Raw genomic sequence first — 26,860 nt, 5'->3', positions numbered from 1 at the left:
TGAACCAAGTTACTCACAATCAGATCTGTAATACCAGTTGCTTGACTGGCGTATGTGATTTGAAGTCTGCCATCTTTGCTAATTTTTGAGCCAATCACCTGAGATGCATATAAAATAACATTAAGACATCACGATTTGAGCTGATTGGCCCCTCAAGAACATCCCTGTGCTGTGATGTCAAAGCCAAAATAAAGGAGGAAAAAAGTCAATTTTATTACTTTTCGCACATACTGATTAGTAGTTTCAATTCCAGTGTGAAGTACAGAGCTTATATTTTTGTGTACTCACAGCAGCCTATATAGCATTTATCTTTTGATCAATTATTCAGCATGGCTTCAGTCTTGTCCAGCCACAGAGCAAGTTTTAAGTGTTTAAAGCATTAGTCTTAAAGCATTCCACAGACTTTTGTTGAATTTGAAGGATCAAATCTGCAGTTTAGAAGGAAGAACACACAGTCCTTCTTAAAATAAATAGACCAAACACCAAACTACTTCCCAGAATCATCTTCTTCTCTGGACAGTCCAATCTGTCCTGGAGGTTTTGGTTGAAGTTTCTCTGCAGCGGATGTCAACTTGAAATCCCGTCTCGCTCAGAAACGTCCCGTGTTGTGGAAATGAAATGGGTATCGAATGCCGCTTCATATTGGCTTTGAAGGAATGTTTTACACATGCAGTACTTGACTGCAGCGTCTGCACAGATCATATCAGACCAGTCATATCAGACCTGACATCAGTCAGTTGAGTGTAAATCTCCTCCTGCCTTCTTAGCTAGTGATTTTACACCACATTAACAGGATACAGTAGTCAAGTCCCTCAAGAATAAGTATTTGTGCAGTTAAGAGTTCCCGCTTATATAAAAGCAAGTTGTATGGTTCCGTGTAGGGTGCAGGCGTCATGCTAGGACACTTCCAGGCCCTCTGCTGGTTTATCCTGTGGTGTTTTGAAGCTTGGATCCAATCATCGGCCTGGTGCTGTGCAGGATGTGACAGGGCTGTCGGTCTAATGCTGTTGATCTGCCTGCTGTTGGTCCTTATGTCGCTGTCGACAGCGGCTAGCGCAGACTAAAACTACATTCTTAACACCACAAGCAAGCCTGTTTCAGATGATCACTTTATGAGATTAATTTGAAATGGATTTGATGTACTATGTGTTGCGTGATTGCTTTACTGATTTGATTTATATTGGATTAGGGCATTACATTTCTTATTCATTTATGTGAAAATGGTCTAGTGGCCTATTTAGTACAGATGGGTCAGATGGTTGTCCAAAAAAAATATTAAATGTATTTACAGTAGCGTTCAAAAGTGGTTTTTTTTACATTTTATTCAGCAAGGATGCATTAAATTGATCAGAAGAGACTATAAAGACAATTATATTGTTACTAAAGATTATTATTATTTTTTTTAATGCCATTCTTTTGAGCTTTCTGAATGGTAGTGTGTATATAACTGAAAAAAAAGGTGTTAAGGTAGAAGTCTTCCAGAAAAGTATTTTTAAATTCATTCCCTTTAAAGAATCAGCACTAAAACATGTAAGAAATGTATCTGACCGGGTCAGCCTATTTGTTTCCTAAAGGCCGATTAGTCGACTAGTTGTTCAAGCCACCCACCAACTAGTCATTTTTGGCAACATGCAATTTTGCACGTCTTTACTATTGAGTAAAATCACAATGTTCTCACTGATGTTCTGTACTGCTCGATTTTTCTGCATGTTCCACAGTTTTATTCTTGGTCTGGCATGTCTGTGGGTTCGTGTGCAAGAATGAGTAGGAGTGTGTGAGAGAAAGAGTGAGAATGCGTGTGTAGTGAGAGAGAAACGAGAGAAACTGTCATGACGTCTTTTTTTTCTCCTCGTCTTTGTGTTGGAAGCTGACTTTTTCCTCTTGATTCCTTCTGATCCCTGCATAGAGCAGGATTCACACCGCAGCATTTCCTTATTATCATTGGTAAAGGCAGAAATGTGACACGTCCCCTCATTGGCTCATCATGTCCTCACTCACAGTCAAACCTCACAGCATTGGTCTGGCGCACTGCTGTATATCCTTTACGTTGCCTTAGAGGCCTGCTGGATTTTTACGCATAGCACCAGCACTCGCTCCATAGTTGCTAGGTAACTGGCAGGCTCTGGTTCCTTTCCAGTTGTCCCCTGGTTGGGAGGCGCTGGTTATAAATGGATCTGAGACGGATAACGGCGAGTTGCCGTGACGATGGTGGCCTCGGGCTTGTTTGAATCATACCTGCAATGGTTGGTACTGGATTTGGCTCCTGAGGAGGCTAGTTGTGACTGGACACCAAGCAGCATCAGTGACATCCACCGGACCGACGTCCTTCAGTGGCCTGAAAACCGCCAATACTAGTGATGAAAAACGAACAAATTAGTGCTGTTCCAAGCAAATCCGTGTAGACCGCTAAAGTAGCCCCAGAACGCAGGAGATCAGGAAGATTTGTGGACACAATGTACACACACGTACACAAGACCTCATTACGTTCACTGTGTGGGTTGTGTTGGCTAGTAATGCTGGCAATAAAAACCTGTTATGTCTGCTGTGATTGGCTCTCTACATTCAGTCCGCTGTAGCAAGGCAGACACGCCACATGGTATTTTGCATTTCAAGGGAAAGATTTTATGGCATAAAAAAAAAAAATTGAGGTACTGAGAGAGATTGAGATGGAAGGGTGACGTCAAGCAGAAGAAACCAAAGTGCTCACGGCTGGTTCTCGTGGGCTTAAAGGTCATTCAACCAATCATGTGAGCTTTACAGCTCATTAGCCAATCAATGTGCTTCGCATGTTGCCCATCAGAGAGAGAAAAACAATGGAAGAAATGGTGGTGGTAGCAATGTGAAAACCAACTTATTTTGATAATTGACTAGTCGGTGGGTTGTTTGAACGATTAGTCAACAAGTGGAGACACGGCAGGCAAAAACATTGATTTTCATGCAGTGGTCAGTTTTGAGATTTTGGGCTAGTTTACTCCTTCAATATGTGTTCTTTCAAGCTGCTATAAAGAAAACGTTGAAAATATACATTAAGATGTTTATTTTATTACATTTTGTTTACTTGCGGCAGTAAGTTTCTCCCGAATTTACCAGGAAGTTAGCATAACGCGACATGCCGAGTTCCGTCTGTTTACTAAAGTCTGTCATGACCGGTATCGTTGTTAAGCTCTGAGTCTCCCGTACTACGCTATTTAACCCAAATATGGGCATTTCCTTTCTATCAGTAGCCAATCGTGAATGTCCAAAGGGGGATTTAAAGCTAATGATGAAATCTCATTTAGAGCTATTTAAATCTTTAAATGCGTTTTCTCAAAATGAGTTTTTTGTCATTCTCCAGTATAAGCATCTCAGCCTATGTAGCACCTATGTACACCAAACTTACCCAGTTATACACTTAGCAGTATTGTGAAGATATTTTCAGAGGGATTTGTTAATAAATGGCAATGCTGGCCTGATTTATGTAAAAAAAAAAAAAAAATGGCGAGTCGATTTTTTTTAAGGCTATAGACAGTATATTTAGATTTCCTAGGTAATGAAAGCATATATCTTGAAATCCCTCTGGGTTTTTTTGTGTGTAAACAAAATGAAAAAAGAATTTTGCACCTTTCACCGAAAATGAATGCAAAATCGCACATATTTAATGAGATAATGCCTAATTTGCATAATTAAACATACAAATTTCAAAAACTTGTACTACATTTTTTTTCATGGGGGATCATGTGCAGTTCGCATAGTCTTAGAAATGCTCATGTTAGCAGTTAGCATGCTAAATCCCTCTCAGAGAAATTGTCTTTTAATTCTTCCTCTTTAAAGCAGTGATGCTAAGAATAATCAAATTAAAAGAAAGAATAGGAAAAATATACTGGTTGTGGTTGTTATTGGTTGTGAATACACTGTAGCATGTCAGCATGCTAAAACCTTCTCAGAGAAGTTGTTTCTTAAAGCAGTTATGCTAAAGATATTAAAACTAAAACTAAAAATAGGGACTATTCAGATGGTGATCTTGGTTACTGGCAAGATGAATGTTGGGATGTGGAGCGTTGGATTGTGGGATAGAGGTGGAAAACTGAGTGAGCAGGCGAATAAGTAGGACTTTGTCTTTCCCAGTTCATTAAAATCCAATGCACGAATGCAGCTGTAAGCACAAACAGTACTGTATTCACATCCTCCCCATCAGACAGGCCTCTGCGCCTCAGCTCCCTCAATTAGTAGGAACTGCTCATCCATACCACAACTCATTCTGAGCTCTATTACTTATGTCTGCTGGTGCCTCCAGAATGAGATCATAGAGAGTTATGTGGCTGTGGAGTATTGCTTTGGCCCGACCTGACCTTTAAAAAAGAGCTTGATCTTTATAGAGACATTTTACGTATGGAGTTTTAACCTTTCGCTTTGCAGTCTTCAAACGGTATTTGCAGCTCATACCCATATGACGTATTTCCGAGTGATTTTGGATGTTCAACAAGACGATTGTAAGATTGGATCAATCAAGAATCGATTGGATTATAAGTGGACATTACTTACGAAAATGGAAACAAACCAAACTGCTGACAACCACTTTTTTGAAGAAGCTTTTTGAGTTAATTTTTGAGACCGTCTTGATTATTCAAATTGTAGTGGTTACAAAAAGTAATTATTTACTATTTCTGCATTTACATTCACATTAACCGGCATTAAATTACTTCAATTACTTGTTAATGATAAGTTTATGAGTAAAAATGTATTTAGTAGTTGGGGAAATGAGAAATGTTTGTGGAAAATCAGCTGCCGAATGATGTATACTGTATGGTTGTCTCTGCATATTTAACTGGTATAAAAGTGTGTGTTTGTGTTTATGTTTGTGTGTGTGTGTGTGTGTGTGTGTGTGTGTGTGTATCAGCCACTTAAAGGATGTCCATGTCATATTTCAGACTGAAGTTTGTGTGGGTCTGGTGTGGAGATTACTCTCCTGCTGCTGGACCGCAGAGGTTAATCCCTCTTCAGACCTGCTTCCTGCTCACTTTCTCTAATCTAATGGGATTAACTGTCATTTTACATCCAACACTGCAGCAATTACACCCACAGAAAGGAAGAGACCGCACAAGACTCCATTACGCATGAAACGGATGAATGTTTTAGCAGTACTCCAGTTATTGTGTACAAATGTCAATGGCCTCTCTGGTGCGTGCTTCTCTCTTTTCACAGAGCGGCCAAATCTTTCACACACTCCCTGATTTTCTTTGTCCAATGAATGCACAATGAGGATCTGCCTGATTAGGTGTCAAATAGGCCTAACTGGCTGGCAGATAAACACTCATTTGGCTGCATTCATTTGTCGCAAATTAAAATTTTGGTTTTGAAAGGTCAGCAGTGTGCTGTTGGAGAACGGCAGATGCACTATATTGTCCTGAAAAGCAACTGCGTGTTTCTCAGTCAGAGTTTACACACTAACAGGTTCTATTCTTTCTGCTTTAGTGTCTCATGGTGTGTCTGAAATCGCATAGCCTTCTGCTATTTCAATTTGTATTTACTTTGCGACCGTTTAAAAAAGTATGTTCTATATAGTATGAATATGGATAGTATGAATGAAATTTCCGACGTACTACATCCGCCATGTTTTAGCTGTCATGTGACCTACCACCGTCAGCTGCGTTGCTTCACTGCCATTCATAAATCCTCTCCTGTGATCTTATGGGAATGTAAAGTGTCCATCTAATGCGCATCTTTGCTGAAGTACAGCAGTAGGTCATCCAGGTATTTTTCGCCTACTGTTTTTCAAATATGTATTCAGTCATACTACTCTGTTGGTGTACTGCTTTTCACATACTATATAGTAGGGAAGTGTTCGATTTCGGATGCAGCGACAGTTTTTATTTAGAGTAATTTATTCATAGGTAAATTATAGACTGAGAGCAACATATATAGCCTGGGAAAACCCAGACAACTTCCGGCAAATTTAGATTTGCTCTGCAAGTAGTCTGGCAAAGAGCTCATTCAAGCCCATTTCTAATCCGTCAAAATCGCGGCACCAATCAGAAACGTTTAGGCGGGCTTTACACGATGACGATCGCTCTGATTGGTTTTAGGTCTATCCAATTCCGCCCAGAGGCATTTGAGCGACGTCCGTTGGTGAAGCGCATCAACTTTTAAATGCATTATATTATATTCAAATTGCAAACACATGAGGACAGTCTCCATGAAAGACCCACTGGCAGATGAACGTGCTACTACAGTACATTTCTCTCCTAAAGCTTGCCTACTTTTACATACTTTTATGGCGTAGTGTAACTTAGGCGAATTGGGACGCAGCATATGGCTTTACAGTTTACACAATGACGATCGCTCTGATTGGTTTTAGGTCCATCCAATTGCGCCCAGAGGCATTTGAGCGACGTCCGTTGGTGACTCCCCTTTGGAAATGAGTTATTATTGAAGCTTTGCCAGACCATAACTCAGTTACTACTGAGAATGGTCTGGTTTTAACCAGGCTACAACATATATAAAGTACTTATAAAGTTTACTTATTTGTTTTCTTTTATTTACATTTATTTAATGTTCTTTTTAGCTTTATATCAGTTACTAAAAACTATTTTAACAGACCTCTTAGTCATGTACCATTTGTATAGGGTTAACATCTAGCTAAAGGATTACCTTTGAATTCAATCATGAAATGTGAAGTTAACAAATATGTGTGAATTAAATTGAATCGAATGCACCAATTTGTATAAGAGAACGGTTTAAACAAATTTATTTTGCTCATGCTTATTTAAGGCGCCTCATTATTACTTTGAGGTTCATACACTTAAAAACAACTACTACTGAAAAAGTCGAAAGAAAACCGTCACAAAGTCTTTTTCCGTAGCACAAGGGCCTTTGGTCAAAATTAACCCACTAATTCACGTATACATGAAAATCTACAGAAAAAGCCATCCAGGCACCTTTAGCATGCTATTTTCAGTGCACTATGAATCCTGATCTTATATAGTACAGTTAGTATGTAAATTAGGATGCAGCTCTCAGTAGCTTTAAGATACAGGACTGCAGTCAGCATACTGTACCCGGCGGTGCGGTGATGTTCACAAGCAGTCGCAGTGATTAAAACACATGGCTGCTTCTCTTTATCACCCCTGCTGCATGTGTAATGTGAGGCTTATGCATATCATCCGAGCGCCTCTCGTGTGATAGAGCCGTTTGCGCTGTCGTCCGGTCTGTACAGTATTCCTCAATGCCACATTGCATCTTCGCTGCAGCCTACTCTACTACACATTTGCATTTAAATGAAATTCAATCTCCTCTGCTTTTTTACTGTCTTGCAGTAAGGCAGCACTGAACCTTACACACTCTGCATACTCTCTTTGTTCATTTCCTCCTGTTTTCTCTCCTTTTGTTTGTCCGTTTCCTGCAATGGCATGCGTGCGGGAATATAAATAGCTTATATTAAGTTCTGCGTATCTGTAGTCTGTGCCTCTGATGCACACTGGCTACAAGAATGGCATGAGCATTCTTTAGATAGCAAGCTTTGTTCTGATTGGCTGGCTTTACTGCAAAAGTTTACAAGTGCTGCTAATTATTGCCTGCAAGGAACTTGTCTAGTCAAAATGCTATAATCAAACTTTGATTATAAATCATTTAAAAATAAAGAATTATTTGCACGCTATGGTCAATATTAAAATGATATACCATTTTGTTTAAATAAATACATATATTAATAAATACATATAGCCTATAAATACAAAAATTAAATACTAGCAGTAATTTTAGGAATAACATTATTATATATAGCATGAAAAATGCATATTCATTTTGAGATTTGCTAAAGAATACATTTAAAGTATAATTACTTTTTTTTTTTTTTTTTAGAATAACTTTATCAGTGTTAGATGACGGCAAAGGTAAAAATATAAAAATAGATGAAATGAACATGCACAATTATATCAGCGAATACTATAAAAACATACCCTAAATGGGACCGATTATATTGTGTTTTACGGTATTTCAGATTAAATACCTATGAGAACATATGTGTGTATTTAGTGGTTTTGAATTCTGTAAGTAATAAAAGGTATGTATTATATATGTACTTTTATGTCTCTATATTGCCCAGCACTACCAATAAGTGGACCAGACTTTATGTCAATAGTCAAAAACACAAGTCTGACTATATCAGACATGCATAGCAGTGTTCTTTTGCGCTTTATTTCTCATGTGAATGCTCCAGGCACATTGAAATCACATTTTGTGTGGTTTAAACTCCTATGTCTAATTTCAGCGAGCACACATCCTGCTGTAGTCCTGAAGGGTTTTCTGTCGAGTTCCAGTCTCTGTTGCCCTAACCACCTGTAATCTGGCCAGCATGGGCCTGAGGGAGACCGGTTGCCGGCTGCTTCAGATTGGCTTGTTTGTGCATTCTCCAGAGGGTTTAAACCGGGTTAATGAGCCTCTGGTGCACACAGTCCAAAAACTTCCTCACACAAATCGATTTTAGACATGAGATGCTTTGAAGAGAAACACGGGTTCATTAACACAGAACGTTAAAATGCGTGGCTCCTGTAAGTAGTTCTGCACATGAAGATGGATGTATTTTGTCCAGTATGAACAATGATGTAGCCTGCAAACATTAGTTTTTTCTTTCTTGGACTGGCTACTGTCTGTTTTTGGTACTATATTTGATTGGCCAGATGTGGATTTGGTACTGGGGGGGAATCGAGTACACAGTTGAGAACTAAACATGTACACTCTTAGAAGAAAAGCTTCTGTTTGGGACCTTAAATGGTTCTGTCATGTGCTTATATAGAACCTTTTAGGGGTTCCAATCTTTTTACGGATTTATAGTTTTCATTAATTGTGTTTTAATTCATTTTGAATTAAATGTATGAATAAAATAGCTCATAAACATACCTTATCACCTTATTCACACACCTTTAAACAGGAATAAGTCAGGAATTTCAGTATTCTGGACTACTTTTTATAACAGTGTCTCCAAACAATCAGTAAAATTCGGTTAAATTGTCTGTTACATATTCAGACCCCAGTATAAATACTGTAGATATTACGTACGCTTCCTCAGTCCATAATGACACGATTGTGAAAAACCTGTCAATTTTAGGAAATTTTAATATTGTGTTATGTAAATAAAAAAAGAAATAATGGAAATTTCTGTATTGAATGTATATTTTTCAAGCTGATCTGCTCTAAAATATTTATTTAGAAATATTGCTCATGTGGAAAGTAAAACTTGCTCAAAAGGTGTCTGAATTTAGAGAACTCATTCAATTGATTAATTTGCAAATAAGTATGTTTTTACCTTTATTTTTATTAGTGAAGACGTGTGGGAGCCCTGCTCCTTCATCAGCATCATGCAGGTCACCTGACACCGGACACTATGTCGTAATTGAAAACCATGATTGTGCCGAAAGGAAATATCCTCCCATTGATTCAATTTTCTAGGGAAAAATAGTGGCGATCATTATAAATGAAGCTAGAGAAGATTGTTGCTATAGGGACAGGAATAAGGCAGCCAATGAGAAGACATCTTGTGTGTTCTGTGTTGTGACTAAAGCGGGTTCTTCACATGCATTGGATGCTTTTGTGCAACCTGGTTTACAATAATGGCTCAGTCTTTATGTATGCTCATTAATTGGGTGGAGTAATTCCCTGTTCTTCGAGGTTGTCGTGTGTGTGTGTTTGTGGTGAGAGTGAAAGAAATAGGACAGTTTGCAAAAGAAAGAGTTTTGTGTGTGTGTGTGTGTGTGTGTGTGTGTGTGTGTGTGTGTGTGTGTGTGTGTGTGTGTGTGTGTGTGTGTGTGTCTGTTCTTTAGGTTTCATCAGATTTACCAGGGTTCTTAAGTGACCATCTTTTATTATTACTATTACACCCCTGATGCACCCCAGACAATAATACAAAAGCTCTTGTGGACAGGAAGTGAACATAAAGAGGCCGCCTAATTTATTTGCACATGCTGTCTATGTAATTTTACACTCAATTCACTGAAGAAATTATGGAAAGAAGGCACTGTTTGTACTGAACAAAATGTAATTACTTTATTGATATATGGCATAGGGCTTTTTTAGAGGATTTTGCACATGGGTAGTCAGCAAGTCAGCAAGAGTTACTGTTCACAATTTATTGCACACCGAACATGAGTTAACGTTATACAATATACTGTGTGGTCTAGGACTAGGTGACATCAGTAGTAAAGGAAATATACTGGAGCAAGTTAAATTTTTATTAAAGTTTATGAAAACATTGTTTGTTTAATCATTATTTACTTATTTTATTTAACTCATGTATTATTATTATTGAGAAAATTACATTTTACTTTATTTTATGAAATAAACCAGAAAGTTTTATTAACAAGCAAGTCAATTTTGATTTCATGTTGGCTTGAAACCTGACTATTGCTGCTGCAATAGTGACACGGCTGTAGTGAATTTGTCAAAGCACAGAGGACTAAATGCACAGCACTCACTTTTTTCTCTCTCTCGCTCTCTCTTTTTCAGGTTCTTAAGATTAATTTGATCGGCCACAGGAAAAGAATACTCGCATCACTTGGAGATCGCCTGCACGAAGACCCTCCACAGAAACCACCACGGGCCATCTCTCTAAGGGCGAGTATGAATCAGAAACTCCCCTCACACTATGGCTGTTATGTTTTCAGTCAACGATAGAATGATAAATTGAATGTTCATCCTAAATGTCACCCATAATATATGTTGTATTTTATGTTTGTGTGTGTATGCATTTTTTTTTTTTTATCCTGTTCCTCAAAATGTTTCTAGAGAGAGAAATGTTTTTCAGAAAACAGAAAATGTCACTTGCTGTGTGATTTGCTCTTATCCTGAGAGCGATGGCATTCTTATGCCCTGATCCACTCCAGGGATTTAACTTGATCTTCCAGGCTGGATCAGACAGCTGCTCTTAAACGCAGCTAGGCCTCCTCAGCCTCTTTTTCAGTGCTGTCTGACGTAGAAACAGTGGGTCATATGACTAAAAAATGAATTCAAACACAAACATCGACCAAAAACAGGCACGCAATCAGACCTCGAATGAGCTCTCTATTAGCATTCCCATTCATCTCATGGCAGTTTCTCCACTAACCACCCTGCTAACCACATTTCTCTGTCTCTCTCCCGCAGGAGCCCACCGGGAACCACACTCCCCCTCAGCTGTCCCCGTCTCTGAATCAGGGCTACCCCAACGCCAGCTCTCTGGACGTCCAGCATCTCATCATGCAGGCAGACGCCCGGCGCAGACGCAACGACAACTACTTCGAGGACGTCCCGCGCTCCAAACTAGAGAGACAGATGGCACAAGTCAGTATGGTGAGTTAGTGCACTTGCGTCAAGTGCACTACTCCCCTCTGCGTGTGTTGGTGTGATCAGTTGTGCTTTGTGCACCTTTGTGTCCTGATAGAATCTCAATAAATCAGTGCCATGGTGTGTAAAAGTGTGTTTGCGATTGTGAATGTGTTGTGGAGAAGATCTCTCTTTGTGAGCTTATCAGTGATGTGTGTGCCTGTGTGTTTTGCCGTGATTGTGAATAGAATGAGTTACTGCACCGAACGTAATGACAAAAGGTTGCCCTTACGTCCTCTTCCTCTTAGCCTTTAGCAGTTTTTCCTGCCCTGTGGCTCCATATATCATCACAGAGAGAGAAAAAGATTGAAAGAGCGACAAAAAGCTTTAGACCAAATGCTTAGCAACCATTCAGTTACATTCTGAACCCTCCGCTCCAGAAATCTATGATTATCGTAAATGTAGTCGGTGAAAAGTAATTTGCTGGAGAAAGTTGCATATTTATTTATTTATTTATTTATTTATTTATTTATTTATTGGTTGGTTGGTTAGTTAGTTAGTTAGTTAGTTAGTTAGTTAGTTAGTTAGTTAGTTAGTTAGTTAGTTAGTTAGTTAGTTAATTAATCAGCGCTGAAACAAATCACGTTATTAGTAAGTTTATGAAAATATTTATTTACATTTTTTATTATTATTATTATTATTATTGTTGTTGTTATTTATCAGTTTTTCCTGCCCTGTGGTTCCATATATCATCACAGAGGGAGAGAGAGACTAAGAAAAAGGCCAGAAAATTTGGAAACTGATTATAGCAGATGTACTTGTGTGTGAAACATTACTATTTTAATGTTTTTGAAAGAAGTCTCTTATGCTCATCAAGCCTGCATTTATTTAATCAAAAATACAAAAGACAGTAATGTTGTGAAATATTATTATATTTCAAATATTATTACACACAGGGGAATGGTTTTCTATTTTAATAGAATTTATTTATGTGCTGCAAAGCTGAATTTTCAGCATCATTACTCCAGTCTTCAGTGTCACATGATCCTTCAGAAATCACTTTAATATGCTGATTTATTATCAATGTTGGAAAAAGTTGTGCTGCTTAATGTTGTTTTTATAACCTGTGATACTTTTTTAGGATGTATTGATGAATAAAAAGTAAAAAAAAAAAAAAGAAGCATTTGTTTTATTTATTTTTTGAAAGAAATTTATATTTTTAATCAGCAAGGATGTGTTAAATTGATAAAAAGTGATTGTAAAGATTTATATTTTTAGAAAAGATTTATAGTGTGAATAAATGCTGTTCTTTTTAACTTTTTATTTATCAATGAGTCCTGAAAATAAAGTATCACAATTTCCCAAAAAATATTAAGCAGCACAACTGTTTCCAACATTGATAATAAATCAGCATATTAGAATGATTTCTTGAAGGATCATGTGACACTGAAGACTAATGAGATTTCTGTTTTAGAATAGAGTAATGATGCTGAAAATTCAGCTCTCCATCACAGGAATAAATTACATTTTAAAGTATATTAAAATAAATTGTAATAAATTATTAATTTTTTTCCAGTATTTTTGATCAAATAAATGCAGGCTTGATGAGCATAATAGACTTCTTTCAAAAACAATAAAAATCGTATTGTTTCCAAACTTTTGACCAGTACTATCTATCTATCTATCTATCTATCTATCTATCTATCTATCTATCTATCTATCTATCTATCTATCTATCTATCTATCTATCTATATATATATACACATACATACATACATACATATACATACATACATATATATCTATATCTATACCTATCTATATATATATACACATATATATATATATATATATATATATATATGTATATACATACATACACACACAGGAAGAGAGGGAAAAAATTAATAGATTGAAAGAGCAACAAAAGGCCTTTAGAGAAGAAATGCTTAGCAACTATTCAGTTACTGAACCCTGCAGTATATATCTAGCTTCAGCTTTTGTAACCTAAATGCTGGACCTTGATATAATTACAAACATTTATGTTTTTTCCCACTTCCTATTTTTTTTTTTTTTAGCAAGGGGAATGGTGCGAGCCAATCACGTTACGACCTCCGAACGAGGCGACATCATCTACGCCGGTGCAGTACTGGCAGCACCATCCTGAGAAGCTTATATTCCAGTCATGTGACTATGAAGCATATGTAAGTGTGGGTTTTAAAAGTGATAAATTCTGAATGTTTCTCAGATGTTTCTACAGGAACCAAAAAAACACTTGAAATGTGAGTGTACGAGGAATTTAGAAGTGGATGCGGCCTTGGCGGGCTCCTGTAAGCCATCAGATAACGAAAGAGAAAAGCGAACGTGAAAGCTATCTACGAGTCTATTAGTTATTCAGTGGTGAATAACGGTGTTTTAACCTTCAATCAATACAGGTTTTTTCAGCTCTCTCTGGGCCCGAGCATCTCTAGTATTAGCTTACATAAACCCACTCTGTTTCCTAGCAACAGCCATATAAATTTGATTGGCTTATTCTCCAGTGCCAAAAACACTGATGGAGTTTATGAACAGAATCCATGCATGTATGTGTGCCTGAACCACAGAGGCCAAAGTTCAAGAGTTTTGTTCCCAGTGTTGAACTGTGAAGGAATCAGGAAACTCTCAATCAATGCTGGTCGGACTAGTAGTAAAATATGCTTTAGAAATGTATAAACTGATATTAGACTTAAACTGGGGATTCTGACTCTCATGGTTCCTAAAATGCTCACCTGACAATTATTATACTGTACTTTTATTATTGGTAGGGTGACCAGACGTCCCCTTTTTTAGCTCTATTTTTAGTGTCCCGACTTATGAAAAATTCATGTTTTGTCCTGTATTTCTTCTTTCGTAAATAGTCTTTGCTAGGTGATCATAAGGTAGCCAATCTCATCATAGTGTATTTTGGTGAACAATACATTTACATTTCTACTTGGCAAATATAATATAAATTTAATTTAATTAATTAATTAAAATCTAAAATATTACAATAAATTAATTATACAAAAAATAAAATAAATATTTCAATACAATAAAATAAAATGAAATAAAAATATTACAACAAAATATTTAAATAAAATGTAATAAAAATGAAGAATTACGAATACAGAGGAATATACAATTAAATAAAAATAATTTAAACTACAAATACAAAAATGGATTGATTAATATCATATATCTGTAATTAATGTAAATCTAAATGAATGGTCTAGACTGGATTTGGAAATAAGATTTTTGCGATTGAAAATGAGTAGTACAGGTTCTGACAGTAGCATCCGCCTGTCTTGCCGGTCAACATTTCGGTCTCATCTAGTCTTAAAATGATTGGGTTTTACATTAACGGAATGCTTTACAAAATACTGTCACAGCATGGTAGATTCCAGATTGCTTTCATGTGAAACAGTCTGCTGGCTCTTAAGGTTGTCCTTGTCTGATACCCAGCAGTGCAGTAACACTTCAGCAGATCACAGCACAACTAAGCTCTTTCCGACCGATCTCTTCCGTTCCTACACACTTCGTTGAACGCGGCTACGTTTCCATTCAGTTATTGATTTATCTGACAAGTTGTACTCACAGTGACACACAATCTGTGCACGCCAACTGCTGGAAAAGAAAACCTTAGGGAGATAGTACTGAGGTGGTCTTATACACATACATTTATATGCATACACACATATACTGTATATGGTTAATTATTATTTTTATACTTTTTATCAACTTTTTTAAATTATACAATTAATAAAAATAAATGAGTTTCTCAGTTTCTGATTGTGTTTGTTCTGCAGTATCTGGGGTCTATGTTGGTGAAGGAGTTGCGCGGTACAGAGTCCACGCATGATGCCTGCGCAAAAATGAGGGTAAGAGTTGTGTCACCATGTCTAGTCATCCTCCTGCTGCCCTCAGGTCACTATGACACAGTCATTGAGAAAACAGGACTACGAGAACACACAGCGTACTTGGGATTTACACTCACACAAGACGATATTTAGGGAAATAATCGTCAAATTTCTCATAACTTACCACGGTGAATAAATGCATTAACCTAGCTTTACCTCAAAATATCTTTTCTTACTTCGATGGCCCCCGGGCCCCCGTTCCTATTAGATTATTTAACACGCCAGGACAGTTCGCCTGCTCTGTGTTTGAATGCATGTAAAACACCATCTGTTCTCCTTTCTGCTCCCCGCTGCACATTTCGATGAGGCAGAGAAAGTTTGAGACCTGCCGTGTGCCGTCCCTTGCTTCTTCACAAACACATTAATACATTCAGAAGGTGTAAATTTAGGTCCTCTATCTCTCGCTCTTTGTTTTAAGCAGAATATTCTGACAGGTACAGAGCGGTAGAGAGGCGCTAATCCACGGGAAATCACTGACAGTGAGAGCGAGAGGGGAAATGAGGTCCAGATGAATATATTTTCCACTCTGACAGCTGATATGACGGCGTAGGAATATATGAAAATTAATTCTGAATCTCTGAAGTTCATCATTATCCTCGGCTGCATGTGATTTATGCCCCTGCAGCATGAGGTTGTCTCCCAACCTGGTCAGGTTTGCTGGTTTTATAGAGGTTTTGGGCATTTGACGGCTTGGTTTCCACTGGCTGACCAGACTGGGAGACCAGCTAAACCATTTTTATTCCCAGCAACACTATACGCGGTCTATATCATCATCAACGTTCAAACCCAGTAAGGCCAAGTTTTTAACAGTGCACAATGTTATTTTGTCCCTTTTTTACTTGTCTCATGAGATGGCACTCTATCTGGGTTATTGCAGGGTATTGAAGGGCATTATGTGTAAATAATTTAGTGTGTGTTTGAGTTTGTATAAAGCAGATCTCAGTCAGTGTGTGATGGGGCCTCATGAATGTTAATGTTGGAGACTGTAAGACTGTCTGCTGATCTCTCCTCCTCTCTTCCTCTCCGTAAGAAGTCTACAGAACAGATGAAGAAGATCCCCACCATAGTACTGTCTGTCTCCTATAAGGGAGTCAAGTTTATCGATGCCACTAACAAGGTAATCATCTGCCGTTACCTGTATAATGTCTCAATTTATACAGATTATAATTGGAACTTTCATCTTCCTTTATAAGATAGAAATTAGGGCTGTCAGTCAATAAAAAATTTAATTGAATAATCAATCACAATAAATTGCATGTCATTAAATAAAAAAAGATAAAGAGCATTACAGTATTCTGACAAAGCGTTGAATAGATCTCACAAAATGTATTTTAGTCCTAGTAGAAATGTAGAATAGAAAAATATTGTTGTTAAACAAGTATGCATTTAAATCTGATTCTTTTCCTCTTATTTCTCTCCCTTTCTCCGACGTTCAGAACATCATAGCTGAGCATGAGATCAGGAATATCTCGTGTGCCGCGCAGGACCCTGAAGATCTGTCCACATTTGCGTACATCACCAAGGACCTGAAATCCAGCCATCATTACTGCCACGTGTTTACAGCTTTCGATGTGGTTAGTAGCAGATAATAAATAAACCCATGTCTCATAAAAATGAAACATCCATTAATGCTCACTTACAAATGCGCAAGTGTTGCAAACCATGTTTGAGGAATTCCACATTTCATAAATACAAATGAAATTATTAATAATATATTGGTGAAGATGTATTTGATTATTACTTAAAGATTAGTAGAAAATTGGTTTGAAATTGAATCATCAAATTAATGTAAAAAAAATAAAGAAAGTAGCCTATTGTTCATTTGTATTGTTGATTATTTAAATGTATATTAATTTTATATTTTATATTATATTTTATATTAGTGTTAAGTTCTGAACTATTTTCTAAGATGAGATTCTAAAAATTGTCCATGAAAACACTTGGTAGGTCTGACAAGTTTTCATCACAAACTTAAATGTCACATTTGATACTGGTATCTGTGTAGTCATTTTAAATACAAACTATACTTTTTGTCAGCTTAAAATGCATTTCTTTTTTGAAAGAAAATGTCTGTTTAGTAAGCTGATGTCTTCAGTGTTACCGCCTGTCACAGTAACACCACAGAGCTGTCTGTGCATCAGCTAGTCACAACACATGAATAATTTATAACATGCTTAAAGCATGTTTTTAATCATTTAAAAATCACTAAGCTCTGAAATTATGGAAGTGGTAAAATGCTGCCAAGTGTAGTAGCACTGAATTGAACTCAAATCTTGAAGGGTTTTTCGACATTTTCTCAGCTGATTTGTAACAGCGTAGATCACCACAAGAGTGATTTGCGAGTTGATTTTTGAAAAAGCGTCTCTCATCGCCTCTGCGTGTCTGTTTTTTTTGAACAGAATCTAGCCTATGAGATTATCCTGACGTTGGGCCAGGCGTTTGAGGTGGCGTATCAGCTGGCCCTGCAGGCCAGAAAGAGCGGCCACGGGTCATCCACTCTTCCCGAGAGCTTCGACAGCAAACCCTCCAAACCTGTCCCTAAACCTCGCGTCAACATACGCAAGAGTGTGAGTGACTTTGCCCTTTGACTTTGCCTAACACAGCAGCCCGTCTCACCTCCTCCATCTGTACATATGTACGCCTGCACACCTTGAACCCATATCTGTGTGTGCGCTCAAGCTGAGTGATGCATCATGGGAAACAGAGCTGCTGGAATGTGTGACCAGAAATTTTAATTTGGAACATTGTTTTGAAACTGACATAAACATCCGCTGTGTGTCAAAAGTTGTTGCTTTTAATTTAACAGTTTAATAACAACGAAATCATTCTAATATGCTGGTTTGGTGCTCAAGAAACATTTCTTTTTATTATTATCAATGTTGAGAACAGTTGTGCAGCATTCATTTCATATAGAAATCTGACCCCAAACTTTTAAATCAGTAAACATTAATTTGTTTATCATATCCACCAAAGCGTTTTTTTTTTTTTTTTTTTTTTTTTTTTAACGTAGCTGGGCGTATTTTCCAGTTGTTTTCAAGCAAGCAAAGCGTCTCGACTGAATAAAAAACGCTGGCTAAAAACGCTTTGGTGGACATGTGGCCATATTCTTCATATTCAAATTTTAGCTACAACATGACAGATAAATACTTTAAATTGTTGTGTTGCACGTTATAGCTCGCATCTTAACACAGTAGAATCTATAGGAAATGTCATTTAAATTGATTGTACGGTTTCTGTTTTTTAGGCCTAACTTTGTATTGCTGTTTTGTTTTAGAGGGCTTATCAAATGAGAAAGCCAAAGAGCAATGAGCGATTTTTGTGTCAATTTTGTTATTTGAGTAATATTGATATCTATGCCATCTAAAGACCTCTGGTGAATGAAATTAGAGACATTTGGAAACCAATTAAAAACAGCACAGACGAACATAGACTTTTATTGATTTCGATGTTTGCATGATTGTCTGTTTATGAGCATGTCCGAATTTTTAAAACCAATATTGAGAAATGTGTGTTTGGGAGTATTGCAATAGATTTACTTCCTCTCAGTGAAAGTTTGTTTGTACGCACGCCAGCGCGCGCGTGTGTGTCGCAGCCTGTCCTGAGGGACGGTGAGGTGAGTGTTTGATCTGTAAACGGCACACTCCATCTCCTCTCCCTTCAGTGCGTTTAAGGATGAAAGAGATTGATGAGGGCTGTTTGCACAGAGCTCCAGCAAGTGGCTTCCTCCAGGGCAGCCTTCCTCTCCATCTGCCCTCGTCCCAGTGCCCCCAGAGCGGGCACGGTGCCTCTCTCTCCCCCCTGCCACCGACAGGGATATTACCACTCTCTGGATAAGGGCCCAGAATAGGTGGGAGCTCGTCATAAAAATAAAACACACCCTGCCTGTTGGAGTTGGATTACACGCAGGACAGAAACGATGGATGCCTGGTTGAAAATAAACAGTTGCATTTGGAGTCCAGCCTGCAGGACTCCAAATAAGCCTCTTTTAATGAGAAGCCTAACTTCTCTATCTGTTTTAAAGGCCAGATCACTGTCCGCATAAAATGTGATATTACAGTATAAATACTGGGCCAATTTGGCACTTTAAATTGAGCTGTGGTGTAGCAGACACCATGCATGCTCTGAGAGATACAGTGCTCAAATAGACTTTGTAGATTCAAACATTTTCAGATCCCGTTCTCCTTCTCTCTTGTGCCATTCAATCCTGTTCTAATAAGTTTTCGCTAACTCGGGCATCCTCTGAGACATCCAGTCCCGGGTGAGAATATGTATGATAGCAGTATTTTTGAATTATTTTATTTATATATATAAATACTGTAAATAAAGCTAATAAATTTCTCAAATTTCTGGTCGGTGAAACTTTATTGGATTTTGTGCCTTTTTGCAACTTTTCTGGGTGAAATAATAGTTTGTTACTGTTGACGTCCCATCTGACATAAAAAGAGGATAATCTTCTTAATTCCTTCCATTAATCAATTACATTACATGCAGGCATATCAAATATTATAAATAATGTATAAACTTAGACTATATTATAAAAGCCTGGTTTCACAGACATGGCTTAAATAAAGCCAGGATTAGGCCTTAGTTAAGCTACTTAGTTAACATTTAAGTAGCTTTTATAAACGTGCCTTAGAAAAAAAACTACTGGTGTGCATCTTGAGACAAAATAATGGCACTGACATATTTTAAGATATTGAGTTATTTGAGTTAAAACAGCTCAAACATGCATTTTAGTCTGGGACTAGTCTCTGAAACCAGGCAAAAATGTACCAAATTAATCATATATACGCACATATCCTGACCTTTGAAAGCACCCATATTTGGACAATATACACTGTGATCTTAGTAACACAAACGAACTACAAATATCTCATGATCTCATCTCAAGATCTATCTGAATCAGTTCATGAAATCACAGGCATCCTGTGTTAATAACTCAACTTATCCCGCGTGAATAGTGCTTATGTGACAATTTATGTAAGAATGGATTTATGAATGATTAGCGTACATTTGTTCTGCGTGTTTTTTTGTGAATAAGGCCCATTGTTGGTGTGTGTGTGTGTGTGTGTGTGTGTGTATGTGTGTGTGTGTGTGTTCACGCTGTTACCCTGAACACTAACAGCATTCTCTGTGGCTGTGTGTGGTGTACTCGGATATTGATTTTCCCTTGTGTAGGAGAAATTGTTCATTATGTTGCGGTACCTCTTCTCCATATGGACACGATACGCTGTGTTGCTCCATGAGAACGGAATCCTTCTCTCTTCTGTTCATTCTGTTCTGTTCATCTGCATGTGTCCACTCCTGCAGTCGGCTGAATGCACTGTATATGGGGGATTCTAAAATTAAGGGTATTTTTGACTACTTGATAGTCTTGAAAAATGAAACCTCTTCAAAATGTTTCGCAGTGTTTTGGCAGCTAATCTGCTATAGATTACTACAAACTTCTCAATGTCAAGCCTTTTGGAAAAAGTAGTTAGCTCCTTTTTGCTAGTAGTTTGTAGTGAAGCTAAGATATATTTAAATATACAGATAACTTTAACACTTTAGTTTAGGGTCCAATTCTCACTATTAACTAGTTTCTTATTTGCATGCATTTTACTATGATATTGGCTGTTTACTAGTACATATAAAGCACATATTAATGCATTATTCTGCCTGACCATATATTCTACATCCTTAATCCTACCCAATAACCTTAACAACTACCTTACTAACTATTAATAAGCAGTATTTAGGAGATTATAGAGGCAAAAGTCGTAGTTAATAGTTAGTTAATAGTGAGAAATTGACCCTAATCTAAAGTATGACCAAAAAATCTATAACAAATACATTTACACTAAATACAACAAAATAACCATTCTAATTTATATAACTGAGTCATTTACAGCTGAGAATAATTAAGTAAAGAGAGTGAACGGCATTTCATTTATTTATTCATAATGGTGAATAAACTACTGGTTGTTAAAGTAGTTTAGTCTAAAAGTCATGGGTAAAGGACAAGCCCAAAATAATCTGATTCTTGCAAATGATTAATTTCAACACAATTAAAAATGCCTCTAATTAAAGAATCAACCATAATTGATTGATTGATTATGTGTGTGCGTACGTGCGTGCGTGTGTGTGTGTTTTCACCTTCCCAAGCTGTGACCTCTGTGACCTCTTTGTTCCGCTTCTAGGTCATGTCCCTCTCTAGCCGCTGGTCCCTGGGGCATATTTTCACCCCGCACCGTCCTCCTCTTCATCCTTCTCCTCTTCCTCATACCTCCCGACTCCTCAATCATCCACATAAACTTCACTTTCAGGTCTTCTTGCATTTTCCTTTCCTTTATATCTTTCCCCCTTTTCATTTTTAGGGCTGTCAATGACTTCATTTATTTGTGTTTTTAATTAGTCTTAACACTAAATGAATGCTAAATTGACAGCCCATTTCTTTGTTTGTTTGTTTGTTTGTTTGTGTGTGTCATTTTTCTCACCCTTTCTCTTTTTCTCTTAATTTATAAAAGGAAAATTCCTGGTTAAAGAAATAATTGTAACATCCTTAATACAACGACAAAAAAAGAAAACATTAATACACGTACAATGGAAGTCTGTGGGGCAACAGCTACTGTGTAAACTTGCCCCACAGTAAATGCATAATTGGGTTTTGTTTTTACCAACTGCGACGAGAGAAATGATTTTCTGAGGTAACTGACACCATATCGCATGGCGATCTCTCTCTCTCTCTCTCTCTCTCTCTCTCTCTCTCTCTCTGAAATATTCCTTTAACTGATTTCATTATTCATTTTTTAACTTTGTTTTGTTCAGTTTGCTCTGTTTGTTTGATCTCTTCTTTATCCGAATCCTCCTTTCCTGTCGTCCTCTGACGGTCTGTCCATCCAGAACATCAGCTGACTAAACAGGGATAGAAATATTTCAGCATCTCTTATCCAAGACACCAACTCATCGTTCCCTGAGAGCGTTATCAAACCATTAAGCTCCTTTTCAGGTCGATGCCTCATACTAGAGGTTTATTGCATAAGATTAGGGACTGTTTTTTATTTTTTTTAAGCATTTGGATGTGGAGAAGAATGAAGTTGGTGTGGGTGTGTGCATGTGTGTGTTTGAGAGCAGTTAGAGGTAGCCAGGAAGAGCGGGGATTATGTTATTTAATATTCATGCGGCTGCATGTGGAAAAACCTGATAAAGAACTCAAGACAAGCCAACAGCAGACGTAAAGGACTCTGCGTTTGTGCGCGCGTGTGTTCGTTCCTGTAGAGATTCACGTTTCTGAGCCATGTATAGCTCAGCTTAATGTGGAGCAAGGCTGAGCTGCCGTGGCAACAAGGAACAGTGGTTTGATTGGTTGATAAAGATGTACTAGTTGTAGGGTAGTTTTGACCACAGCAGATCTGCAAGATGGATTTTATGTCACCGATACTTAATATAACAAATTAATTAGTTTTAAGAATTATGTAATGTGGAGATATTTCACCGTTTTTGTGTTGGTGTGACACAACCAATTTCATTTGTGTGGTTAACCAATCACATCACACACCCCTCTCTCTCTCTCTCTCTCTCTCTCTCTCTCAAGAGGCAGTCACACTAGACTTGAGGCCCGTTCACCGTTCACACCAAGAACAATAACTATAAAGATAACTATATTTCACACCAGCGGATGATATCGTTCTGTTTATTCCAAGCGCGTGCTTGTCTGTCGCTTTAAATGCTCGAGCTCGTTACAGCTGGATGAATTCTGATTGGCTGTCAATGTTTTTATCGTTCATCAGCTGGAAAAAAATCGTTCTGATTCCAACGATATCGTTTCTCTGTGCCGTTATCGTTATAGCTGTGGTGTGAGCTCTGCTATTCTTTAATACTGAGAACGATTTTATCGTTATCTTTATAGTTATCGTGCTTGGTGTGAATGGCCCTTTAAAGCATGTAAATTACTTCAGATTCCATATATGAGAAACAGAATATGATATAACTATAAAGGTATTATTACATCATCATTATTATTGTAAACAATATAATATGAATAATATAGGTAACATTTTAAATTAAATGTATTTAATTAACTAGCAACACTACTTTTTCAGCATTTTCAATGTAGATTCCTGATCATTTCTACGTTTTTGTGTAAATTTTAAATAGTTGATGTATTATAAATGAGGATGAATAAAAAAAAAAAAAATTATTAACCATCATTCACTACACTCCCCCTCATGTATTCATTATAAACAAAATATCAATAAAGAAATATACAAAATAATGTCTGTTTTTTAGTTATGTATAGGGTCGCTAGCGACCCGAGGTATGTGATGGTGTAAGTATGTTTTTTCTGCGCAACAATAAGTAAAATTCACCTTTATTCCTGTCTGATACACAACGATGATGTGAAGTTTCCCCTGACATAAAACAAAAAAAAAATATCACAACTTGGCGAAAGCGAGTACTGTATGCAATCCAATATTAGTGTCACTGTCACTTGATGGTGGACGTTTAACTAACGTTAAGCAATTGAACCTTGTTGTAAAGTGTTACTATAATATTATTCTTTTCAACCATTAATGAAAATTGACCAAATGAGAGTTTCATCCATGTTTGATTTTTAGCCAGGAGGTCAATTTGTGACGTTTATATCCTGTTTTGGTCAAACTTCTTTTCGCTTAGGTCTTCAAAACTGCAGCAGTACGGAAAGAAAGACACAAATTCTGCACATAGGCATATGAACGAAAGCGAACAATATGCAAGATCTAGCGTGAGCGCCCGTAACCCCCTAAATTACTAGCACCCACTGACCTGCTGTCTCTCTCTCCTGTGTGCACCTCAGATGGAGCAGCCCTCAATGGATCAAAAGGGCCACGCAAACGTCCCATGGATAGTCGAGCCAGGACAGGAAGCCAAAAGAGGAGCCAACACCAAGTATGAGACCACTATTTTCTAATATACACCCAAAATACTGTCCACTCCTGTGTGTGTGCCTTACAGAGAGCGCCCTCTAGAGGCCCCCCACGGAGCCACGGGCCCAGTGACCTGTGACAAGCCCGCGTCTCTCCGCCCGGCCAAGCCCGCCCGTTTACCGTGGCTTCTGCATGATGACGCTGCCGCTGTCTATTCTCTCCTTCGATCTATTGCCCCGTTCTCTCTCTCTATCTCTTGATCTCTCTCGCCCCCCTCACCTCTCTGGCCGCAGCACGATAAGGGAAGGTCAGCCTTCAGGCCGCCACGCTGCCGATCCTCCTCCAAAACACACAAAAAAAGTGTTGCAAGCGGTTGTTTTTCATTCAATTTTTCCCCCATCTCCTCTCTTTTTATTTCTCCTTCCCTCCGTTCCTCGCTATTCTTTCCTCGGCTTCTCCGGGAAGCGCCTCTTCAGCCTTTCCCCACTTCCCCCTCGACTGCTTGAATGACAACTTAAACCGTAATGCTGCTACAAGCCTTATAAACACAAATGTTGTTTTTAGAGTCGGAATTTGCTTTCTTTCTTTCTTTCTCTCTGACTAGACAGCATAGGGTTAAGCGAGAGCGCAGGCACAAGGGCGGGAAACGGATTTTTGTGAGGTGGGGCATTCAAAACGGCTGGCATAGAAGCGGAGATTGGACTTCACCCAAAGGACATTTTGCTTGAGTTGTTTCGTCTCGTAGCGAAGTTTTCATTTTTAGTACCAGCGCTTGTCGGAGAGAAAAAAAATTACTGTAATTTAAATTCCCTTATTTTAGGGGAGATTTTTTTCTTTTTTTCTTAAACAGCACAAGAGTTACGAGCTTGTTTCAGTAATTCAAAACGTAAAGGTAATTTGTGGACGCAGAAGTTTGTCGGATAGCATTTAAAGGAGGCTTATTTTACGACGAGACATCCGCAAAAAAAAAAAATGTCTCTCAAACCGCGCGTTTTCCTTCCTTTCCAAAATTTTTTTTCCTGTTGTGTTTTCTTTCTTTTCCCTTTTTTTGGTGTTGCCTATGAATGAAAACCCGAGAAAACCGAGCCAGTCCTGAGACATGCAGTGTAGTTGATGGAAAGCATGCAGTCCATGTGAACTGGAGAAGGGGGGGCTTTTTTTGATGGACACTTTGGATAAGTGATGTGATTTCATTCACAGGGCAATGGCGGACGCCCATGTCTATTACAGTGGAATTCAGAGAATGTAGCCTGCCCCTAACATGGACCCTCAGTCTCACATGCATTGCAAATAAGGACCGCAAATACGGAACCTAAAAGCGTCACCGGAGCCTCTCGTAACGCATGTGTAAGGATTCGCACGAGGACTTTTTCAACTGGGACTTGCCGCGTACAAGGACTGCCGACGTGGACCCGTGGCCTTTTAACGAAACACTCGCATGCACGCGCACTCATACACACTCACTGCATAAAAACGATTGGAGGAGACTTGGGAATTGAATGTACACTTTTCAAGAGGCAGCGATTCGAGTTGCGTTCTAAAGGACAGCGGCCGTCACGGAACTTTGTCGCGCGAGAGACGGATCGGGGAAAGGCGAGAACCGCGGAGACGGTCTCGCTACGGCAACTCGGACACACTACATTGACTTTTCACTAAATATCTAGTCCAAAATACCATGGCATGTCTGGACTGGGATAAAAACGGACTTTTACATGAATTGCTGTATTTTTCTTTTCTGTTTTCTTTCTTTGTTTATTTCTTTCTTTTTTTCTCTCTCTCTCTCTCTCTCTCTCTCTCTCTCTCTCTCTCTCTCTCTCTCTCTCTCTCTCTCTCTCTCTCTCTCTCTCTCTCTCTTTTTATTTTGTTTGTTTGTGGTTAATAATCTAAAAAAAAAAAAAATGATTATGCACAATGTGAATGAACTCATTGCACTGGACAACCATGAAATGGATGCGTCTCGTGCCAAAATCACTACAGAATGGTTGTTAACTTCATTGGCGGCGCCATGCAGATTATTATTGATATATACTGTTTAATAGAGAACTATATTACCATTACTGTAATATTTACAATTATTATAATTAATTATTCTTATTGTGCAATTCTTGTCTGATGTTGTCTTAACGTTACATTATTTTTATATGACGCATCAAGCTTGAATACGCAGCCATCCGAAAAAAAACAAAATCTTGTAGTACTACAGAGAAACCGAATGTGCGGATGGCTCCACTTGTGTTTCAGATGAAAATATAAAAACAGATCTTATTTTCACTCATTGTCACTGTAGAATTTTGCCACAGTTCTGTAAATAAATATTTTGTTGACTCATTGTTCATATATGTTATTAAAAAAAACAAACCCAAAAAATGTATAAAGAATGAAAAAAAAAAAAAAATTCCAATAAATTACATTGGGAAACAAGGTACAAAATTTTGCAGGCAGGTCAAAGTTCAACACATTATAACAAGGTATGAGCAACCGTGGATTTGTGACATCATTGCGGACTAACTTGTGTAGATAGGCTTGGGCTTCCAGCACACAGATTTTGTAAGTTTGGTCTTTATTTATATTCTTGCAAAGCACACGGAATAAATCCGGATTGTAGAACCATTGTCCTTTCTGTGGCCTGTGTTCCTTCCTTTCTTTCTTGTTTTTTATTTTACTTGCATGCAGGGATGACTTCAAAACCCGGTAGACTAATTTACCACTGGAGATTTTTCAATGGCCTTTTATATTGGGGTTTTTCTCACACTCCAAACTGTCTTATA

General features: G+C 37.9%; 1 protein-coding gene across 12 annotated transcripts in view; it reads left to right on the top strand.

Moving 5' to 3' along the window:
• anks1b (ankyrin repeat and sterile alpha motif domain containing 1B) overlaps positions 1 to 26,422 on the top strand; it is a 173,372-nt gene extending 146,950 nt beyond the window's left edge. For 4 of the 12 annotated variants that reach the window (XM_084407339.1, XM_084407346.1, XM_084407347.1 and 1 more), the window contains 9 exons: positions 10,477 to 10,584; positions 11,113 to 11,298; positions 13,351 to 13,476; positions 15,097 to 15,168; positions 16,238 to 16,324; positions 16,644 to 16,781; positions 17,607 to 17,774; positions 24,023 to 24,114; positions 25,293 to 25,977. In XM_084407339.1, the coding sequence (XP_084263465.1) occupies positions 10,477 to 10,584; positions 11,113 to 11,298; positions 13,351 to 13,476; positions 15,097 to 15,168; positions 16,238 to 16,324; positions 16,644 to 16,781; positions 17,607 to 17,774; positions 24,023 to 24,114; positions 25,293 to 25,341 (1,026 nt within the window). In that variant the 3' untranslated portion in view covers positions 25,342 to 25,977. Of the gene's footprint in view, positions 1 to 10,476; positions 10,585 to 11,112; positions 11,299 to 13,350; positions 13,477 to 15,096; positions 15,169 to 16,237; positions 16,325 to 16,643; positions 16,782 to 17,606; positions 17,775 to 21,386; positions 21,513 to 24,022; positions 25,054 to 25,292 lie in introns of those variants that run through there. The other 8 variants (XM_084407344.1, XM_084407350.1, XM_084407342.1 and 5 more) reach the window with 7 other exon arrangements.
• The last annotated feature ends 438 nt before the right edge of the window (positions 26,423 to 26,860 follow it).

Source organism: Rutilus rutilus (genome assembly GCF_951802725.1).
Source record: "Rutilus rutilus genome assembly, chromosome: 4".
Classification (NCBI taxonomy): domain Eukaryota; kingdom Metazoa; phylum Chordata; class Actinopteri; order Cypriniformes; family Leuciscidae; genus Rutilus; species Rutilus rutilus.
Note: the sequence above shows the minus strand (reverse complement) of the source record. Positions and strands in the feature narration are given on the sequence as shown.